Genomic DNA, 18349 nt, shown 5'->3' on the forward strand with positions numbered 1-18349 from the left:
GTAGAATATGAGGAAATATGAGCAGAAATTTATGGCAATAGTTGTCTATGAGGACGAAACAACAAGGCCTTTTGTCTTTGGAAGAGAAAGATGCGGAAGCCATTGGTCTGTGCAGAAGCCGTTGGTCCATGTTTAGGTGACCTCGGCAGAGCTTTATTTCAAGACGAGGAGAAACCCAGTGACACAATAACAAAATAAATGGTTACTATTTCAGACGACTGGCATGAGGCTAGAATAAGCGTGGTCTAAGATGACTGGTGCAAATATGATTTGTTGAAAATTTTGAAGGCGAAAGAGATGTGTGCGTGTAACCCAATAGAAAATAGTGTCACCGCAAGAAATAAATTTCACAGTAAATCTGCATTGTCAGCCTCAATAAGTAATAAGGTCTAATTGATCAAAGGACTCCACCTTTACAATACAATATTTGCTTTTTATTTTATTTTAAGAAAAGGGACATGTTTTGTCTCTTCTATTGTGAGACATCTTCAGCCTAAGCTATTATGGTAAAAACACATGATAATCTTAATACTAGAAACAATGACATATATAAAAATATTGAAGAGTCAAGGTGATTCAATCTGTCATATTTAAACATGGATTTTTAAAGACACAGTTCATGTAAGTCTTGAAACCAATTATTTGGATAGTAAAAGTCCCACTGAGTTTTAATACAGTGTCATCTAAATATTTCAAAGTGACTGGTTCCAGTGAAACTCGAGGCCCCATCCGAGCATAAAGAGTGAAGAAAGGATGAAATAATAAATAATAGAGCAGAGAGGAGAAGGGTCTCAGTTGATTGAATGCCGGTGGTGTGTCAGCACTTGTTACTTGTCAGTCAGTCAGATATAAATTGTCAGTCGAGATTTGTCTTTGTTTTTTTCAATGGTACAAGTCTTTCATGGACTATTTGAATCATGCGTATTGGAACTATCGCGTATAATGACTTGGCATTATGGAGTCGAGAAACAGTTTAAAGTGTCCAGAAACTTCAAATTCTTTTGAAATTTTCAATATCGAGGGAGTCAGAAAACAGTTAACTCGAGAGATGGAAATTTAAGTGCGGGAGAAACTTGTGACTTTGTTAGCAAGGACCGTGTTGTAAAGCAGTGATCTGTAACTAACAGACATTTGAAATCGCTTTACCATTAATAAGCAGTAAAGATATGGGAAGGAACTCGAGAGTTTCAGACTAACTGAGTAAATATCACAGAATACTGACACGCCATTTAGAGTCGTGAAGCAAGGTAGACTGGACCTTGAGAAATAAGCAGGTAGCTGCTGGGATTACAATATGTAAGCAGTGAACTGGTTAAGTATGTCAAGAGTAATAACTTCTGTAATTACGTCACGCAAGTAATTATAAAATATTAACGTTACCTAATGGCTGAGGGGATAGGATAAATTTTGATTAGTTTGATAGATTAATTTTATAGGATGATGTCCTAAATTATTTCCTTTAAATGTAGGTGAATATTGAAGATTAGATCTCAGTGCTATAAGAGATAGGTTATGTTCCAGTGATTGTGGCTCAAGAAAGAAGACAATGGTTCGACCCTCGAGTGCTGAAATGGACACTAGCAGGTAATTTATCTTCTGGTTTACTGGCCCCGCAGTGACGATGGGCTGTCACTAAAAAATGGGGCCAGCCTGGCCCGATGCAGAGCGATGAATCATTAAAGATGGGTGCAAGCTTTTAATGAATTTATAAAATGTTAACGTTACCTAATGGCTGAGGGGATAGGATAAATTTTTATTAGTTTGATAGATTAATTTTATAGGATGATGTCCTAAATTATTTCTTTTAAATGCAGGGTAGATTTTTCATGTAACTTGTAAATAGGTACTGTAAATGATGACTAGTGCATGGAGTCATAGTATTTTCATTTATTTTCAACCTGAGTGGGTTAGCACGATTTGTAAATGAATTCATTCCTTTGAATGATTTTCTGCTTTTACTTTATTGTTTGCTTATTTGGAGATACTTTGTACATCTCAGGATTAATGTCGAGTTATGGGAAGTAAGGGACGTAATATTTAATGTTTAAAGACAGTAACAGTAAGATAAAGGGATTTCAAGGGCAAACATGCGGTCAAATTTTCCTTTGCATGTGCATGTCAGTGTGTGAGTATGCATGAGGGTTTGTGGAGCTTTATCCACACCTTTGAGAGTGCCATCACCTTTACCTTCCAGGTGTAAATATGATTTATTTTGTGTTGTCAAGAAAAGCCTCTGTGGCTCAGGTGGAAGTGCGCCGGCCTCTCACTGCTGGATTCCGTGGTTAAAATCCTGGTCATTCCATGTGAGATTTGTATTGGACAAAGCAGAGGCAGGACAGGTTTTTCTCTGGGTACTCCAGTTTTCGCTGTCATTTTTCATTCCAGCAACGCTCTCCAATATCATTTCATTTCATCTGACAGTCATTAATCATTGCCCCAGAGGAGTGCGACAGGCTTCGGCATGAACTGAGCACGCCTGGGATCCGCAGACTAGCTTGGGGCAATTACCGATATTGTACGGAAAAGGGGACAACAATGACCGAGTGATACTGACAGACTGATAAATGCCTGCAGCAAGCTGGTGAAACATACCTCAATTTCCATGCCCTTGGCAAATATATACCCCTTCTACGCTACCTCATGCTACACACTGCTGCGTGAGTTTCCTCGCCGGTAGATGGGGGCTTCATTCATTTTATTCCTGACCCGGTCAAATGACTGGAAACAGGCTGTGGATTTTCATTTGTGTTGTCAATGTGATCATGTTATCAGATTTCCAGAAAGAAAAATTGTGTAAAAATCAGCAGGATTGCGATTTCATGTTAGATGATTAATCAGACTGCATTCAGAGTTCAGACGTCTTTGAAACTTATTATTATTATTATTACTGGTTAGGAATGTCATACGAGACAGTTCAGTAACTTTAATGATTAATGTGTCAATTTGAGTAATTTGTGGATAGTTTTCAGTCATCAACTTTAATTAAAGTAATATAAAATATTTTATTAAATTTAATTAATCAAATGTACACGAATATGATCTTTGAGATGTTTCAACAATTCTAAAGAGAGTACGGGATATTAGGCATCATCTATTGAATATCAACTTAATAAACTTAGGACATGGAACTATTCCATAGTGAAATCGGGGGAGTGTTCTTCAGTGAAGGCCAGGATTCGGAGTGGGGGGGGTCTCCATTTTGTTATTCCGTTGATGTCCGGCGAGGGTAATTCATTTGCATCTACCAAGGAGAGCTTTTGTGAAGCGGCCGCTTTTGTGTTATTGCCCACATGGTTAAGTATTGTTCTTCCGACATTTTAGCAGTGCAAATTTATTATTTGAGTTGTCCAATTTCATTGTGGAATCAGGTATGATGTACTTGGCATTATGTAATTTATTTTCAGGAACCCAACATTGAATTAAATATTGATTTAAAGTCCACACTCTGATTTATTTGTGTCATGTGTTTTATTTCAGTGTATCCAAGCTGAATAGGTCATGAGTTTGATTCAGATGTCTGATGGTTTTTGTGTAACGTGTTTATTACAGGGAGTGTTTTTATTTGATTTCCTACTATGGAGAGATGTTTGATTGACCCAGCATGAATGCTGTATGCTTATTTTTGTGTGGAAAATATGACATGTAAATGTTCTTTGATCTGGTTTGTATAATATTATTGTGATAGGCTTTTGTTTTGTGTGGTTTCAATCCATGTTTGCTGTCATTCATGATTTGTTTACTCCCACAGGAGATGTATATATTTGAACTAGCCATCCCACTCAGGCCCTTGTGTACCATGAGCATAAGATTTTTCCCAAAGCAATTAAGTAATGCGTAAGGCTAGCATTTCTACTGCGATGTCAAATGCTCAGGAATGAAACACGTACTCATTCTTACGTTAAACAAACAAAGTGAGCCAGGAGTAAGTGTAAATTTTTTATTTTACAATTGGCTTTACGTCGCCCAGACACAATTATGTCTAATGGCAACGATAGGATAGGAAAGGGCTAGGTGTGGGAAGGAAGTGGCCGTAATTGAGGTACAGACCCAGCATTTTCCTGGTGTGAAAATGGGAAACCACAGAAAACCATCTTCAGGACTGCCGACAGTGGGGTTCGAACCCACTATCTCCTGAATACTAGATACTGGACACACTTAAGCGACTGCAGCTATCGAGCTCGGTTAAGTGTAAATTAAGCAAGCCTAACTAAACGTAATTTGCATTAAATGCACGTGTCAATGGATAATTGCTGTTCTTTCCTTTTACCTCAAGATGAACTTTACTCCATAACTTGGAAAGATAAATTTTCAGTCATGTCACATATTATAATATTTTGATCATTTTAATTTATTTAATCATGTAATAAATAATTTTCCTCAATCTTATGCTGTGGTCTGCTTAACATTATTTATAGCTAGAGATTCCTTGTCTTGTTCATTCTATAAAATATATATAATCCCCATCACAAATCCAGAATGTAATTTAAGTTAGATAAAAGTTTACTGAGCGTGAAGTGAGCATGCCTGGGATCCGCAGACTAGCTTGGGGCAAGTACCGATATGCTACGCAAAAGGGGACAATAATGACCGAGTGATACTGACAGACTGACAAATGCCTGCGGCAAGCGGGTGAATCATACCTCATTGTCCATGCCCTTGGCAAAAATATACCCCTTCTACGCTTCCTCATGCTACATGCTGCTGCGCGAGTCTCCACTACTTGTCATGTCACTGTACGAATTGGTTAGTCGCGATGAACGACATTTTGCATTTAATAATTAAAGAAATAGAAGGAAAGAATTACCTGATAAGACAACAGGGTATGTACAAAATGCTTTTTTTTTTTTTAATAATCCATGTAATTCCTAGTTTCAGGCAGATAAAATGGAATAAAAATGTAATGTTTTCTCCCCTCAACCCCCTAATCTCCATTACTGGCTACACACCTTATATCTTCTTATTCTTATGAGTGTTACAATTAAAACCTAATAGGACAAGTAAGACATACTTGTGTAAATTGCAAAAATTTGTTGCTAGGAATCACAATTTTAAGTGTCAGGTAAGAAAGATTACAGGAGCAAAGTATATGTATGTATAGGAAATAGATGGAGAGCAGCAACTAACCGTGTAAGCATGTGTAGATGGTATACTAATAAAAGAAACTCATGCCATAGGTCCAAAACTTTTGGCTGAAGCCTTTGTTAGTTGTTCACTGGATATGACAAAGGAATGGACATGGTTTTTAAAGGGGCGTGTGATCACCATGGACAACGATGCATGCTCAGCAACGTGTTCCCATACTGGCCACAAGTCTGGTAAGGAGTTCTTGTAGTAGGGCGTTCCATTCCTCCACCAGCATGGTTGACAACTGCTCGGTGGTCGTTGGTGCATGTGGACGTCCTGCAATAGGTCTGCCCAACGTGTCCCGCACGTGGTCGATGGATTTAAGCAGGGGGAACGGGCAGACCAGTCCATTCGCCGAATATCCTCTCGTTCCAAGAGCTTCTCCACCTGCACTGTTCGATGTGGTCATGCATTGTCATTACAAGTAATGGAGTCCAATAAATTCTCTTATATTATTATCATGCATTGTCATCCATAAAAATTAAGTCAGGCCTGAAAGCACCTCTGAAAAGACGCACATGGGGATGGAGTACACTGCCACAATAACGTTGACCGGTAAGTGTACCCTGTTCAAAGATTTGGAGGTCGGTACGGCCATACAACATTATGCCTTCGCACACCGTAACACTTGGACGACCAAAACGATCATGTTCAACAATGTTCCTGAGTGCACTACGTGTTCCCACCACTTGCCAGAAGAGGGTATGTCACTACTCAGACTGAATCTGCTCTCAACTGAGAAGAGCACACTCCTTGTCGGCCCAGACCTGATGCTCTTGGCACCATTGCAAACGGTGCCACCGATGTCCAGGTGTCAATGGAACACAACGTAATGATCGTTGGGCAAACAGACCACCCCCATGCACTCACTGTGCCACTGTGGAGCATGAGATTGGGTGCCTTGCAGTCCTTTTAAACGTGGTTGCAATTGCACTCGCTGCTTAACGTGAATCTCTTCTTTTTTTTTTTTTTTTTTTGCTAGTGGCTTTATATCGCACTGACACAGATAGGTCTTATGGCGACGATGGGATAGGAAAGGCCTAGGAGTTGGAAGGAAGCAGCCGTGGCCTTAATTAAGGTACTGCCCCAGCATTTGCCTGGTGTGAAAATTGGAAACCATGGAAAACCATCTTCAAGGCTGCTGACAGTGGGATTCCAACCCACTATCTCCCGGATGCAAGCTCACAGCGGCATGGCCACATGGCCAACTTACCTGGTATTTTTTTTTTTTTTTTTTTGCTATTTGTTTAACGTCGCACTAACACATCAAATGTTTTCGGCGATGGAGGAAGGGTGGGAGATTCGGAAGGTAGCGGCCGTGGCCTTCATTATGGTACAGCCCCAGCATTTGCCTGGTGTGAAAATGAGAAACCACAGAAAACCATCTTCAGGGCTGCCGACAGTGGAGTTCGAACCCACTACCTCCCGAATGCAAGCTCACAGCTGCGCAACCCTAACTGCATGGCCACTTGGTCGGTAGGTCTCTTCTTGACTGATGCAGAATGTAGTAGTGTTAGCTACTGAGTGCATGATTCGAAGCAGTGTATCGATGCATTCAAGTGTCCGAGTGAATCGATTCACAGGAATGGCGAGCGCACGGCATACAATTCAGCTGACTCGCAGTGGACAGTGCTGAGTGGCGCACTCACAGCTCACTAGCGGGGCACTGGACATTGGCGGGGAGCCAAGCTTCCGCTACAGCGAGACACAGTGAATAATGGCACACTGAATGAATCGTGCGCAATCACGGCTCAGTGAGACACAAGACACACATGGCTCCTTATCGGCACATTGGACACTGGCGGGGAGCCGTGCTTCTGCTGCAGCGACACATACAGTGATCCATGGTACACTGAAAGAATCGTACACTATAATGAACTCTCGAGCTCAGCTCATTTGAAAATAATATCCACTTGCATTCGCTGTCCTCTTCTTACAGGGAGTTTTAAATACTAGATGGATTTATTTGCAGTGTTAAAGAGGTAGTCAAAAAATAATTCCAAAGTACCTAGCTTGTAAGTAGGTAGGCTATTAGGTTATTCTATTTACTGTATTAGTTTAATCAATCAGTATTTTCATAACTAGTTGATGTTCGACAATTAATTAAACTCAGCTGTCTAGCCTCCCTGCCTGGCTGAGTGGCTCAGATGGTTGAGGCGCTGGCCTTCTGAACCCAACTTGGCAGGTTTGATTCTGACTCAGTGCAATGGTATTTGAAGGTGCTCAGCCTCGTGTCGGTAGATTTACTGGCACGTAAAAGAGCTCCTGTGGGACTAAATTCCGGCACCTCGGCATCTCGAAAAACCATAAAAGTTGATAGTGGGACATAAAGCCAATAACATTATTATCTAGCCTACCCTATGACTATGAGTCATGCTCATGACCACTAGAAATTGTCTGTTTTATATTTGGAAGAATCGTTCAGTATTCTCTCAGTTCGTATGTCGCATCACTGCACAATACTTCAATAATCGAATCATGAGACCACCGGTGTACGTGGACAGTGAGGAGGTGAGCAGACTGATGCAATAGCTTAAATAAAAGGATGTTTAATCAGAAAACCAGTGGGCTACTGTACATCTCGTGTAGCCTACACAAAATACGATTTAAAAAATCCTCTGCTGATAGATTTTTTCAAAGATGACCGAGCAGTACACACTACACAGATGCAATAGGATCGATGACTCTAATGAGCCATGAATCAGCTCACTGTATCGATTCAGTAATGTGAACAGAATCAAATGAATCAAATATCCCATCACTACAATGTAGCGGTGATCTGCTGCTGTAGTTGACCGTGGTTTACCCCCTCCTCTCCTTTGGGCAGCAGTGCCTGTGGTTCGGAAAGTTCTCCATGCATGTGAAACAATGCTGTGAGCAATACCCAACTCCTGGTCTACACTCGTCACACTTCGTCCTCCTTCCAGTTTCCCAATGATTCTTCCCCGTGTGAAGTCATCCAAATGTAGTGAATAACACCACCACAATGCACCGTAACAGCTCACTGATTGACTCACACTGTCTTGTCCCATTCCTTTAATTGCCTCGTTTTGTGGGGCCAGACCCATTTGGTGCTATAATCATGCTGACCTCACGCCAGATTTCTATGCAAGTGTGGGAGACCTCTGGAAACATGTCATGGCACTTTTATTCATTTCTACCGAGTAGTTGATATATTGCTTTATGTATCTCGTCCTTAAGTTTTGCACAGCAGTGTATTTATTACAAGGAATGGCGACATCAATCTGAAATATCCACAATTAGGCAGTGAGCATTACAGCTTGTGAACATGGAACTTGACAGAACACTGCACACACAGTTCTACTTGACACTTCACATACTCAGTGCATGTTTGAGAGCTGCATTCCTCATATGCACATTTCCATCTTTGTGAATTATGCAGGTCATCTAGTAATTCGGTAAATTACCAAGTTCTTTGAAATCATTTTAGAAAATACTAGATAAACAAATGATATGGAATCTGCCAACTGGTTGACATCCCTAAATGCAGATGAATGATGATTGATTGATTGATTGATTGATTGATTGATTGTCAATTGAGTAATCCACTTGAAGAAAATGAAAATCTTTTCGTCCAAATCTTCGGGCACCCAGTTTGCTGTTTGGTGATTTGCTTTTCGAGATTTGGCTTAGGTCCTTCTCTCTTTCTTCAATCATGGCATCTTCAGCTTCATCTGCACCCAGTCGCTGACCTCCAGACAACACAACTTCAGCTTGTGCCCGCAATTGATTCCTCAACATGTTATCACCTCAAAATTGTCATCTTCGAACAGTTGAAGAGTTTCTTGTAGAGTAAGAGCACTCCAAAAACACGAGTAACAGACCATAATATTTTATTTTGTACTATTGTTGGTTATTATTATGAGAATTGTTCTACAGTTTGAAGACAATTAGGAATGTTGTATAGAACAAAATAATTCATATTTCTATCAGATAACAAGCAATTATGCAGAAAATAACACAAAATCCTCAACACTTGTTCAAGGCCGACAGTATGCATTTATATTGAAATTCATTTCTTGTAATTTTGTTCAATTTTGAAAGTATTTGAGGTTGCAGAGGAAGGTGAGACACACTGTATATTTCAGTAACCTATGGTATCATCATCACAGTATTGATAATAATGTTACTGTTTTAACGCCTACTAACTACTTTTTTGTTTTCAAAGATGCCGAGGTGCTGGAATTTTATCTCACAGTTCTTCTACATGCCAGTAAATCTACCGACATGATGCTGATGTATCTGAGCACCTTCAGATACCACCAGACTGAGCCAGGATTAAACCTGCCAAGTTGGTCTTAGAAGGCCAGCGCTCTACCGTCTGAGCTACTTAGCCCAGCTGAATTGTATGGTTCATGAATATAAATTCTTGGCTCTACCTCATCATATACTGTGATGGTCCATTTATATTTGCTAATAAGAACACTGGTTTCTTGTGGCATGTATATGTTCTTAATTACCTCACAACAGAACTTTACAATAAATGACACATATAGTAAACAGATCTCACAGCACTGGTGCTAGTGAAGATGGAAGCTTGCGCCTGCCGCAATCTTACATCATTACAGATTCACTGTAGACATGTAAGTTACTGTGCTAAGTGAAGCTTTGGTTTCTGTAGTTTTATGCACATTTTGAAGTATTTTTTTAAACAAAGTGACAGAAGGAATACTTGCATATTGTTTGAGTGCAGCTATGCCTATTTGCAAATAAAGTAGGAATAAGACTTTCAACACACCAATAAGTGGCTTACAAGTGCTCAGTGCTCATAAACACATGTTTACCTTTTACCAGTACTATTAATGATGCCTAATTATGTAGAAGGCAGAGACCACCTACTTCCGACTTACTTGTTCATGCGTGCAAATTTACTGACAAGGGGCAGACGAGACACAGATTATTTTCCATACTTTTACTGTAGTACATGAAGGTGTCCCCTCGAACATGAATATCCCAAAGCCATTGGGTTAGATACCCAGGCATTCTCGAAAAAAAAAAAAAAAAAAAGGCTTTATCAACTAAACGTTAAAGTAGCAAGTGAGTGCATAGCTCAATGGGTAGCGCCGGAGTCTAGGCATCAAGGGATAAACAGTTTAAGTCAAGCTGCATACATGGGTTTCTGTTTCTTCCATATCTTTTACTAGCTGATGTACCTGTGCTTCGCTACGGGATTCTCAGAAAGACTGCCTTTGTGGTTTTCCTAACTGAAGTCAACTTAGGCCGTTACAAACATGTCAGTAGGAATGTAGCGATTAAAAGCAATGTTGTAAAATACTTGATCAAATGAAAGAAAAAACACCGGGCGAGATGGCCGTGCGGTTAGGGGTATGCAGCTGTGAGCTTGCATCCGGGAGATAGTGGCTTCGAACCCCACTGTCGGCAGCCCTGAAGATGGTTTTCCTTGGTTTTCCATTTTCACACCAGACAAATGCTGGGGCTGTATCTTAATTAAGGCTTCCTTCCCATTCCTAGGCCTTTCCTGTCCCATCGTCGCCATAAGACCTATCTGTATCCGTGCGACGCAAAAAAAAAAAAAAAAGAAACAGCACATTTTCTCACTTTTAACGAACAGTACTACGGTGCTGATCTAACAGCTCAAAGTTCCAGTGCTGGAATGACCAGGCCACAGACAGCCGTGAACATTCCTCCATCATTATTCCGTTAAATATGCACACTGCTCATTCTAATCAGTGCCTCAAAGTAGGAACTGAATAGTTCACATGCTATGATGATCCAGTTTGTTACATACCAGTAATATCAGTAAATTTATGAACCAAGGAATGGCATGCTAAAGAAGAAAGTTAAACTCCCCAGCTAGGGGCAAAAGATCTCTGTAGTTCGACGCCCCGAACAAATAGCATTTAAAATATTCAGACAGGCTGTTATACTCGGTCGACTGGTCGAGTTGGCCGTGCGGTTAAGGGCACACAGTTGTGAGCTTGCATCCGGTAGGTAGTGAGTTCGAACCCCACTGTCGACAGCCCTGAAGATGGTTTTCCGTGGTCTCCCATTTTCACAGCAGGCAAATGCTGGGGCTGTACCCTAATTAAGGCCACGGCCGCTTCTTTCCCATTCCTAGGCCTTTCTTGTCCCATTGTCGGCATAAGACCTATCTGTTTCGGTACAACGTAAAGAAAATTTAAAAAATAAATACAGCAGTAATCGTATCTATCGGAGATGAGTGACAACAGAGACACAAAACACATCACAACAAACAGTGGCCAATGTAACGTTATTGTTGATCAATCTTATGAACTTTCTGTATTGTAGGCCTTCACATTTAATTTTCTTTCGACTCTGTGATATTAGGACATCTTACAAAATTATTTATAGCGTAGACTGTAGTTCCTTATTCCCCGACTTTACATACTGATTTTCTTCTTCTTTCTTCGATTTTGGCCATCTAAGGACCGCGGAAAGTAACCCTGTGCATTCATCATACTCCATCTTTTCTTGACTTCCAATAGATCTTCATCCTTTCACTTTGCTGTTTCCTCCTCTCTTGTGTCCAGATGTTATTATTACCTTTCCTCTTTTCCTTCTCCTGGCAACCATTGAAATTTTGTATCAATCTTCTGAAAGTTGTTCTGTCTTGTATTATATACCGAATTTCATTAAATTCTGTTTACCCATTTTCTCGTGACTCGTCGCTGGTATGGACTTAGGAACAAAAATCCAAATTCATGAATATCTCGGTTATCATAGCCAGTATGGTAAAAGTGTATAAGACATAAATGATAGAAAATTTAATGCTATATAACTTTAGTTATGTAGTATTTGTCGATAGGACCATTAATAACACAAATATTTGAGACTTAAATTTTAGGCCTTCCCCTAAACTACCATTTCACTTAGAGCTCGAAAAATTATTTATAGCCTAGATTGTAGCAACTTATTCCCCGACTTTTCATACCAATTTTCATTAAGATTAGACCTCTAATAACATAAATATTCGGGAATTAAATTTTAGTCCTTTCCTAAACTACCATTTCTCTCAGTATGAATATGATTATTTATATCCGAGATTGTAGCGACTTGTTCCGGGACTTTCCATACAAATTTTCATTAAGATAGGACCACTAATAAAATAAATATGTGAGAATTAAATGTTAGGCCTTCCCCTAAACTACCATTTCTCTCGGTGTGAATAAGATTATTTATGGCCTAGATTGTGGCGGCCTATTCCCGGATTTTACATACCAGTTTTCATTAAATTCTCTTCAGCCGTTTTCGCGTGATGCGTATACATACATACATACATACATACAGACAGACAGACAGACAGACAGACAGACAGACAGGCAGGCAAGACAGAAATTACGGAAAATTAAAAAGTGCATTTCCTTGTTACTATGGACATGACCGATACAGAAATACCATCCTTTTTAATTTCTGAGCAATGTACAGACAAAACTCTTATTTTATATATATATATAGATTCTGCCTATATTCTATGTAAGAATATTTGTAACTAGCTGATGTACCCGTGCTTCGCTACGGGATTCTCAGAAAGACTGACTTTGTGGATTTCCTAACTAAAGTCAACATAGGTCATTGCAAAAATGTCAGTAGAAATGCAGGGATTAAAAGCAATGTTATCATATAAAATACTCGATCAAATGAAAAACAGCATTTTTCACTTTTAACGAACAGTACTACAGTCCCGATCTAACAGTCCAAAGTTCCAGAGCTGGACTGACCAGCCGCAGACTGCCGTGAACACTCCTGTGCTACTGTTCCGTGAAATATGCAAACTGCTCATTCCAATCAGTGCCTCAGAGTATGGATTGAATTGCTTGAATGCTATTATGAACCAGTGTGTTACATACCAGTAGTATCAAAAAATTTATGAACCAGAGGAATGGCATGCTAAAGCAGAAAGTTATCTAACTCCCCAGCTACTTCCCGCCATTATTCAGGCAGGCTGTTACACTCGGTACGACCGGGCGAGTTGGCCATGTGGTTAGGGGCACGCAGCTGTGAGCTTGTGAGACGGTATTCCTTGTTTTCCCATTTTCACACCAGGAAAATGCTGGGGCTGTACCTTATGGAAGGCCAAGGCTGTTTCCTTCACACTCCTAGCCCTTTCCTCTCCCATCGTCACCTTAGGACCTATCTGCATCGGTGCGACGTAAAGCGAATAAAAAGAATACTCGGTTCGCAGCAGTAATCCTATCTATCGGGAGTGGCAACAGAAGACACAAAGCACATCACAACAAACAACGGTCAATGTAATGATATTGTTGATCAATTTTATGAGCTTTCTATCTTGTAGGCCTTCACATTTAGTTTTCTTTTGACCTTGTGATATTAGGACGTTTTATAAAATTATTTATAGCGTAGAGTGTAGTTCCTTATTCTCCGACTTTACATACCGATTTTCATTAACTTCTGCTTACCCATGTTCTCGTAACTCAGCGATGATACGGACTTAGTAACAAAAATTCAAATTCATGAATATCCCTGTGATCATAGTCGGTGACAATCTATAATACATAAATGATCGGAAATTTAATACTATATAACTTTAGTTATGTAGTTTTCATTGATACGACCACTAATCAATTAGAAATAGGAAAGGATTTCCACCTATCAATACTTATTTATTGCACTTATTATGCTACAGTACCGGTTTCGACCCCCTACATAGGGTCATCTTCAGCTGAACAATACATTCACATCTATATCATGAAGCTATGATTAAGATTACATTGTCTAGGGAATGCCATATCATAACAAACTTTTGGTCACACGCAAATGGGGCATGTTAAAACGGGAACTGGCGTGTATGTCACTATGCGACAATGCAATTGTATGTCTATAATGATATGCTTTAGGTCTTAAAATTAGTTTATAAAACACATCTCTACTTAAAACTAACTTATATATATAAAAGATAAATAAAATATATGTAGGCACACTTCATGCACTTGAACGTTCGTGTCTTGCGTGTTGTTCAGTTCATTGGTTGACTTCTGTCTTATTTACATAGTTGTACACTTGGTTGCTGTTTCTGGAGTTTAAATGATATGATTTGCTTGTAAAATTGTCACGTTGTATGTATAAAAGATTTTGTTTTCATGCATATACATAGAATAAAACACTTTCCAATTTTAAAAAAGGGTGCCAGACGTACGGTCAGAAGTAGGCTAAAATGTGTATATTCAGCTCTGCTGTGTGTTGAATCTTGTAGCTTTGTTAAAATAGAATCATGTTGTCTTATATACGTTAACGCCTAAGCTATTAAAAACAGTCAATCCAAAACAAAACAAAGTCCCACGAATATTTAAATTCTTTAAATCAAAAACTCCCCTTATCCCACCAAATACTAAGCCTGCACTTGTCCCTCCAAACAATCCCCCTCCCACATTAACATCGACATGTAATGCTCCGCCCACCTCCGTTTCCCCTCAGCATGCCCCTCTTCCTCTGTCACATCGTTACAACACGCGAAGTAGGAATTCCAGACAGACCAATGCTGCTAATACAGTAAGATAGATACACGTACGACATATAAGTACCCATTTTACATATACACAATTCTTGGAAGCTGTGAGCTCGCATCCGGGAGATAGTGGGTTCGAACCCCACTGTCGGCAGCCCTGAAGATGGTTTTCCGTGGTTTCCCATTTTCATACCAGGCAAATACTGGGGCTGTACCTTAATTAAGGCCACGGCCGCTTCCTTCCCATTCCTAGGCCTTTCCTGTCCCATCGTCGCCATAAGACCTATCTGTGTCGGTGCGACGTAAAGCAATTAGCAAAATCAAAAAACAATTCTTGGACACTAACATATGATTTAAACACACACGTCAAACACGTCTTTTTGTTCTTTTGCAGTATAACCACATTCAATTCATCGATGTTCCACGTCTTCTAGAAGGACTACATTTTCACATAAAAATCAAACATAACCTATCAAGTACTCGAAAAAGCTCGTCTCAAAGCAGCTTCAACCAACGTCTGTTTGCAACGGTTATATCAGATAATATTTTAGACCAATCAACTTAATGAGGATAACATCATAACATACGCCTTTTCTCTTAGCCAATCTTTTAATGTCGGAATATAACAAGATTCACCCTCAAGTTTTCAACCATTTTTTCTATTGAAAACTTACATTGACAAATGCCCCAGCAAATATATGCTGACTTTTATAACGAAGAGGATCCACTTCAGCAGACATGTACCGTTTTTAGGACTTTATATTGACACAAATTTTCTTTTAGACAAAATTTTAAATTAGTTTACAATAATTTTAGCACATGTTGTGCATGTCATGTCCCAACAGCATATTTTTTTTTTTCCTCTTCTTTGCTAGTTGCTTGACGTTGCATCGTCGCAGATAGGTCTTATGGCGACGATGGGACAGGGAGGGGCTAGGAGTGGGAAGGAAGCGGTCGTGGCCTTAATTAAGGTACAGCCCCAGCATTTGCCTGGTGTGAAAATGGGAAACCACGGAACAGCATATTTTATAACCACTATTCTGTAAAGTTAATATCATAAGAAATCACAGTTCAATTTTTAAAAATTATTAAGTGTCATTGTCCTCTAAACAATGTTTGTTTTAAGATTAAATTAATATGGCTGATGGTGCCCAATAAGAAGGGCAAAACATGTTTCCATAATATTTAGATTTTCTATGTCTAATTGACCACATAACGTGGTACTGATTGTATTGAATAGGTGGAACAATAAATGTACTCCTTTTGTAAAATAAGTGAGATCGCTGTTTTCAATAAGGATCAAAAATGAGAGTGATAGTTTGTAACAAACATTAAGTTCATAAATTGTAATAAAATATTTCTTGTCTTACTTTCCGATATAGGCCAAAATTTGTCCAATACTCACTTTGTCAAGAATCTTGTGTAGTCCTAGTATTATGTTAGCAAAATGACAAGCAGCATTTAGGGAAATTTGTAGCAAATATTATCATTTAAACTTGTTCTAAAAGCACTGAAGTGTACCCTTTTATTCAAGTCAAGTACGGTAGTGTTGATAAACCTATCTGCAGCCCAAATATCTCTATAATAATGTGCTCTTTCCTTTTGGCCATACGTATACTCAGGGATCTAGATAATTTCCAACCCCATAATACCAGATATCATCAAGAGCAAGAATTAAGATACATTATTTGCCAATTTATGCACACAGGTGGAAAATCAAATCATGGAGGATTCTACAGCACATAATGACTTTCCAAGAGACCCAGTTTTTGCACCATTCTTTTATTCCTTGATACCAACATATGCATATCTTCCCATGAGTCCATTGGTGCTAAAATATTAAAAAAAAAATTAATTACTCATAGTAGACTTTGCATCACATACATGGATGACCATGCAGCACCAGAGTTGCTCATAGACTGGATCCTGATGCTTTATGAGAATACTGGTAGCAGAGTGAGGTGCGCTACTGGCATCTCTGGGAGATTCCCTATAAAAGTCAGTGTTCATCAGGGATCAACACCATCACTGCTACTCTTCATACTTGTTATGAATACCATCTTGTGCAACATGCATGAGAACATTCCTTGGACTTCATTGTATGCTAACGGCATCCTACTTGCAGCCACCACCAAAGAGGAACTCTAGGTTTGTGTTCAAAGATGGAGTGACTGCCTAAGCCAATTGTACCTGCACCTATAGGCCTAATATTGAAAGAAGGGTACTGACAGCTAGTGCAACGAGGGTTCATTTACTGCTTGCCTGACTGGATAGAAGGGAATAGGAGTATGGCTGCCGTGGAAATGTGAGCGGACCCACTGTGGTCCCCATGGAGATGTTCCTGCTGCCCGCATGGAGATACCTGGAGTTGCCAAACCTTTCACTTGTCAGTTAGATCTTGTCGCACACTACAACAGAATACAGTAGTCTGAACAAATGCAAGAGCGAGAAGGAGAAGAGAATGTAAGAATGTGGCAATAACATGCAATGCCACTACAGTAGGCCTTCCCTACTGTCCTAGCTGTCAGAATGCTTCTTTTAATATTAGGACTGTAAATGTCAAGAAGAGTAAATATTTGGAAACTAATCTGAGGAAATTCACTGTCAAGTTCTAGTGAAAATTAGCTGCTTGCAGTATTTAGGATCCCACCTGAAGAGTGACAGAGTGAGTACAGCATGGCTTGTACAGATAGCAGTTACAGAAGTACTGTTGCCTAGCTTAAATCAAAGATGTATCAGACAATTAGCCAATGATACAATCCGGCAGATAATAAGAATTATCCCATTCGGGAGAAAACACAGGAGAACAGTCTGAGGTGGTAAGATTTTGTCCTGAGAGCAGCAACTAGTTCTGTCATTTATGATGACAACCTCACTGTTGATGGCATGCACCCCAGTGGAAGGTTAAGACAAGACACAGTAGTCACTGACATGAAAATCATTCAGCTAAAAGCGAACGTTGCAGAAAATCACATAAAATGGCACCCATCAATGTGAAGAGTGGACCCCACATTCGCAGGAAAATGCTAAGGAGGAGGAGGACGAAGAGAAGAAGAATTTGTAAGATCAAATATGATATCTAGCCACAAAAAGCTACAGGCTTATCTGAACCTAGTTATACAAGATAATCTCTTCAGTTACATACTTAGCTGATTGTTTGCAATAATAGACGTCAATCCATAAGGCAATGCTTGGTAACTGTATTAGCTCTGGAAAATATTCCGCAGTTTCCACTTCACTGTAGCAATGGTTCTCATGGTCTTCTCGGAACATGTGGATCTTCTTATCGCTACCGGAGAGAAGCCAAACCACCTAAAAAGAACATTGAAACTGTTATAAACAAACAGTAGAGATTTGTTCAGTCACCAACAAAAATACACCTTATTTATTATGAAGATAAGAATTCAAGATTAGCAGCTCTTTTACTTCATTGCAGAGACTGTTTCTTCACAGAACCAGGATACACATGTCTGTCTGTCTGTTAGGTCTTCAGCCCAGAGGCTGGTTGGATCCCCAAATAGCACCACCAAAGGCTATGGAGTTGTAGGAAAACCACAAAAACCAATGGCAGTACCAAAATGAGGCGTACTAGGCAAGACGAGGAGTGAGGTAGTTTGCCACTGCTTTCCTCACTGAGCCAGGCAGTGCTATTGTAGCACAACTGACCCTATGAGCAACACCTTTCATAACACTCTGACGCACTGGTTGTGCTCTGAATGCCATTACTCAGCACGACCCACACCACAGCAGCTTCCATAT

General features: G+C 39.7%; 1 protein-coding gene across 3 annotated transcripts in view; it reads right to left on the reverse strand.

Moving 5' to 3' along the window:
• LOC136862883 (KICSTOR complex protein kaptin) overlaps window positions 1-18349 on the reverse strand; it is a 174569-nt gene that overhangs the window by 100790 nt on the left and 55430 nt on the right. For all 3 annotated transcript variants that reach the window (XM_067139155.2, XM_067139154.2, XM_067139156.1), the window contains exon 4: window positions 17736-17902. In XM_067139155.2, the coding sequence (XP_066995256.1) occupies window positions 17736-17902 (167 nt within the window). The remainder of the gene's footprint in view (window positions 1-17735; window positions 17903-18349) is intronic.

This window comes from Anabrus simplex, chromosome 2, assembly GCF_040414725.1.
Source record: "Anabrus simplex isolate iqAnaSimp1 chromosome 2, ASM4041472v1, whole genome shotgun sequence".
Classification (NCBI taxonomy): Eukaryota; Metazoa; Arthropoda; class Insecta; order Orthoptera; family Tettigoniidae; genus Anabrus; species Anabrus simplex.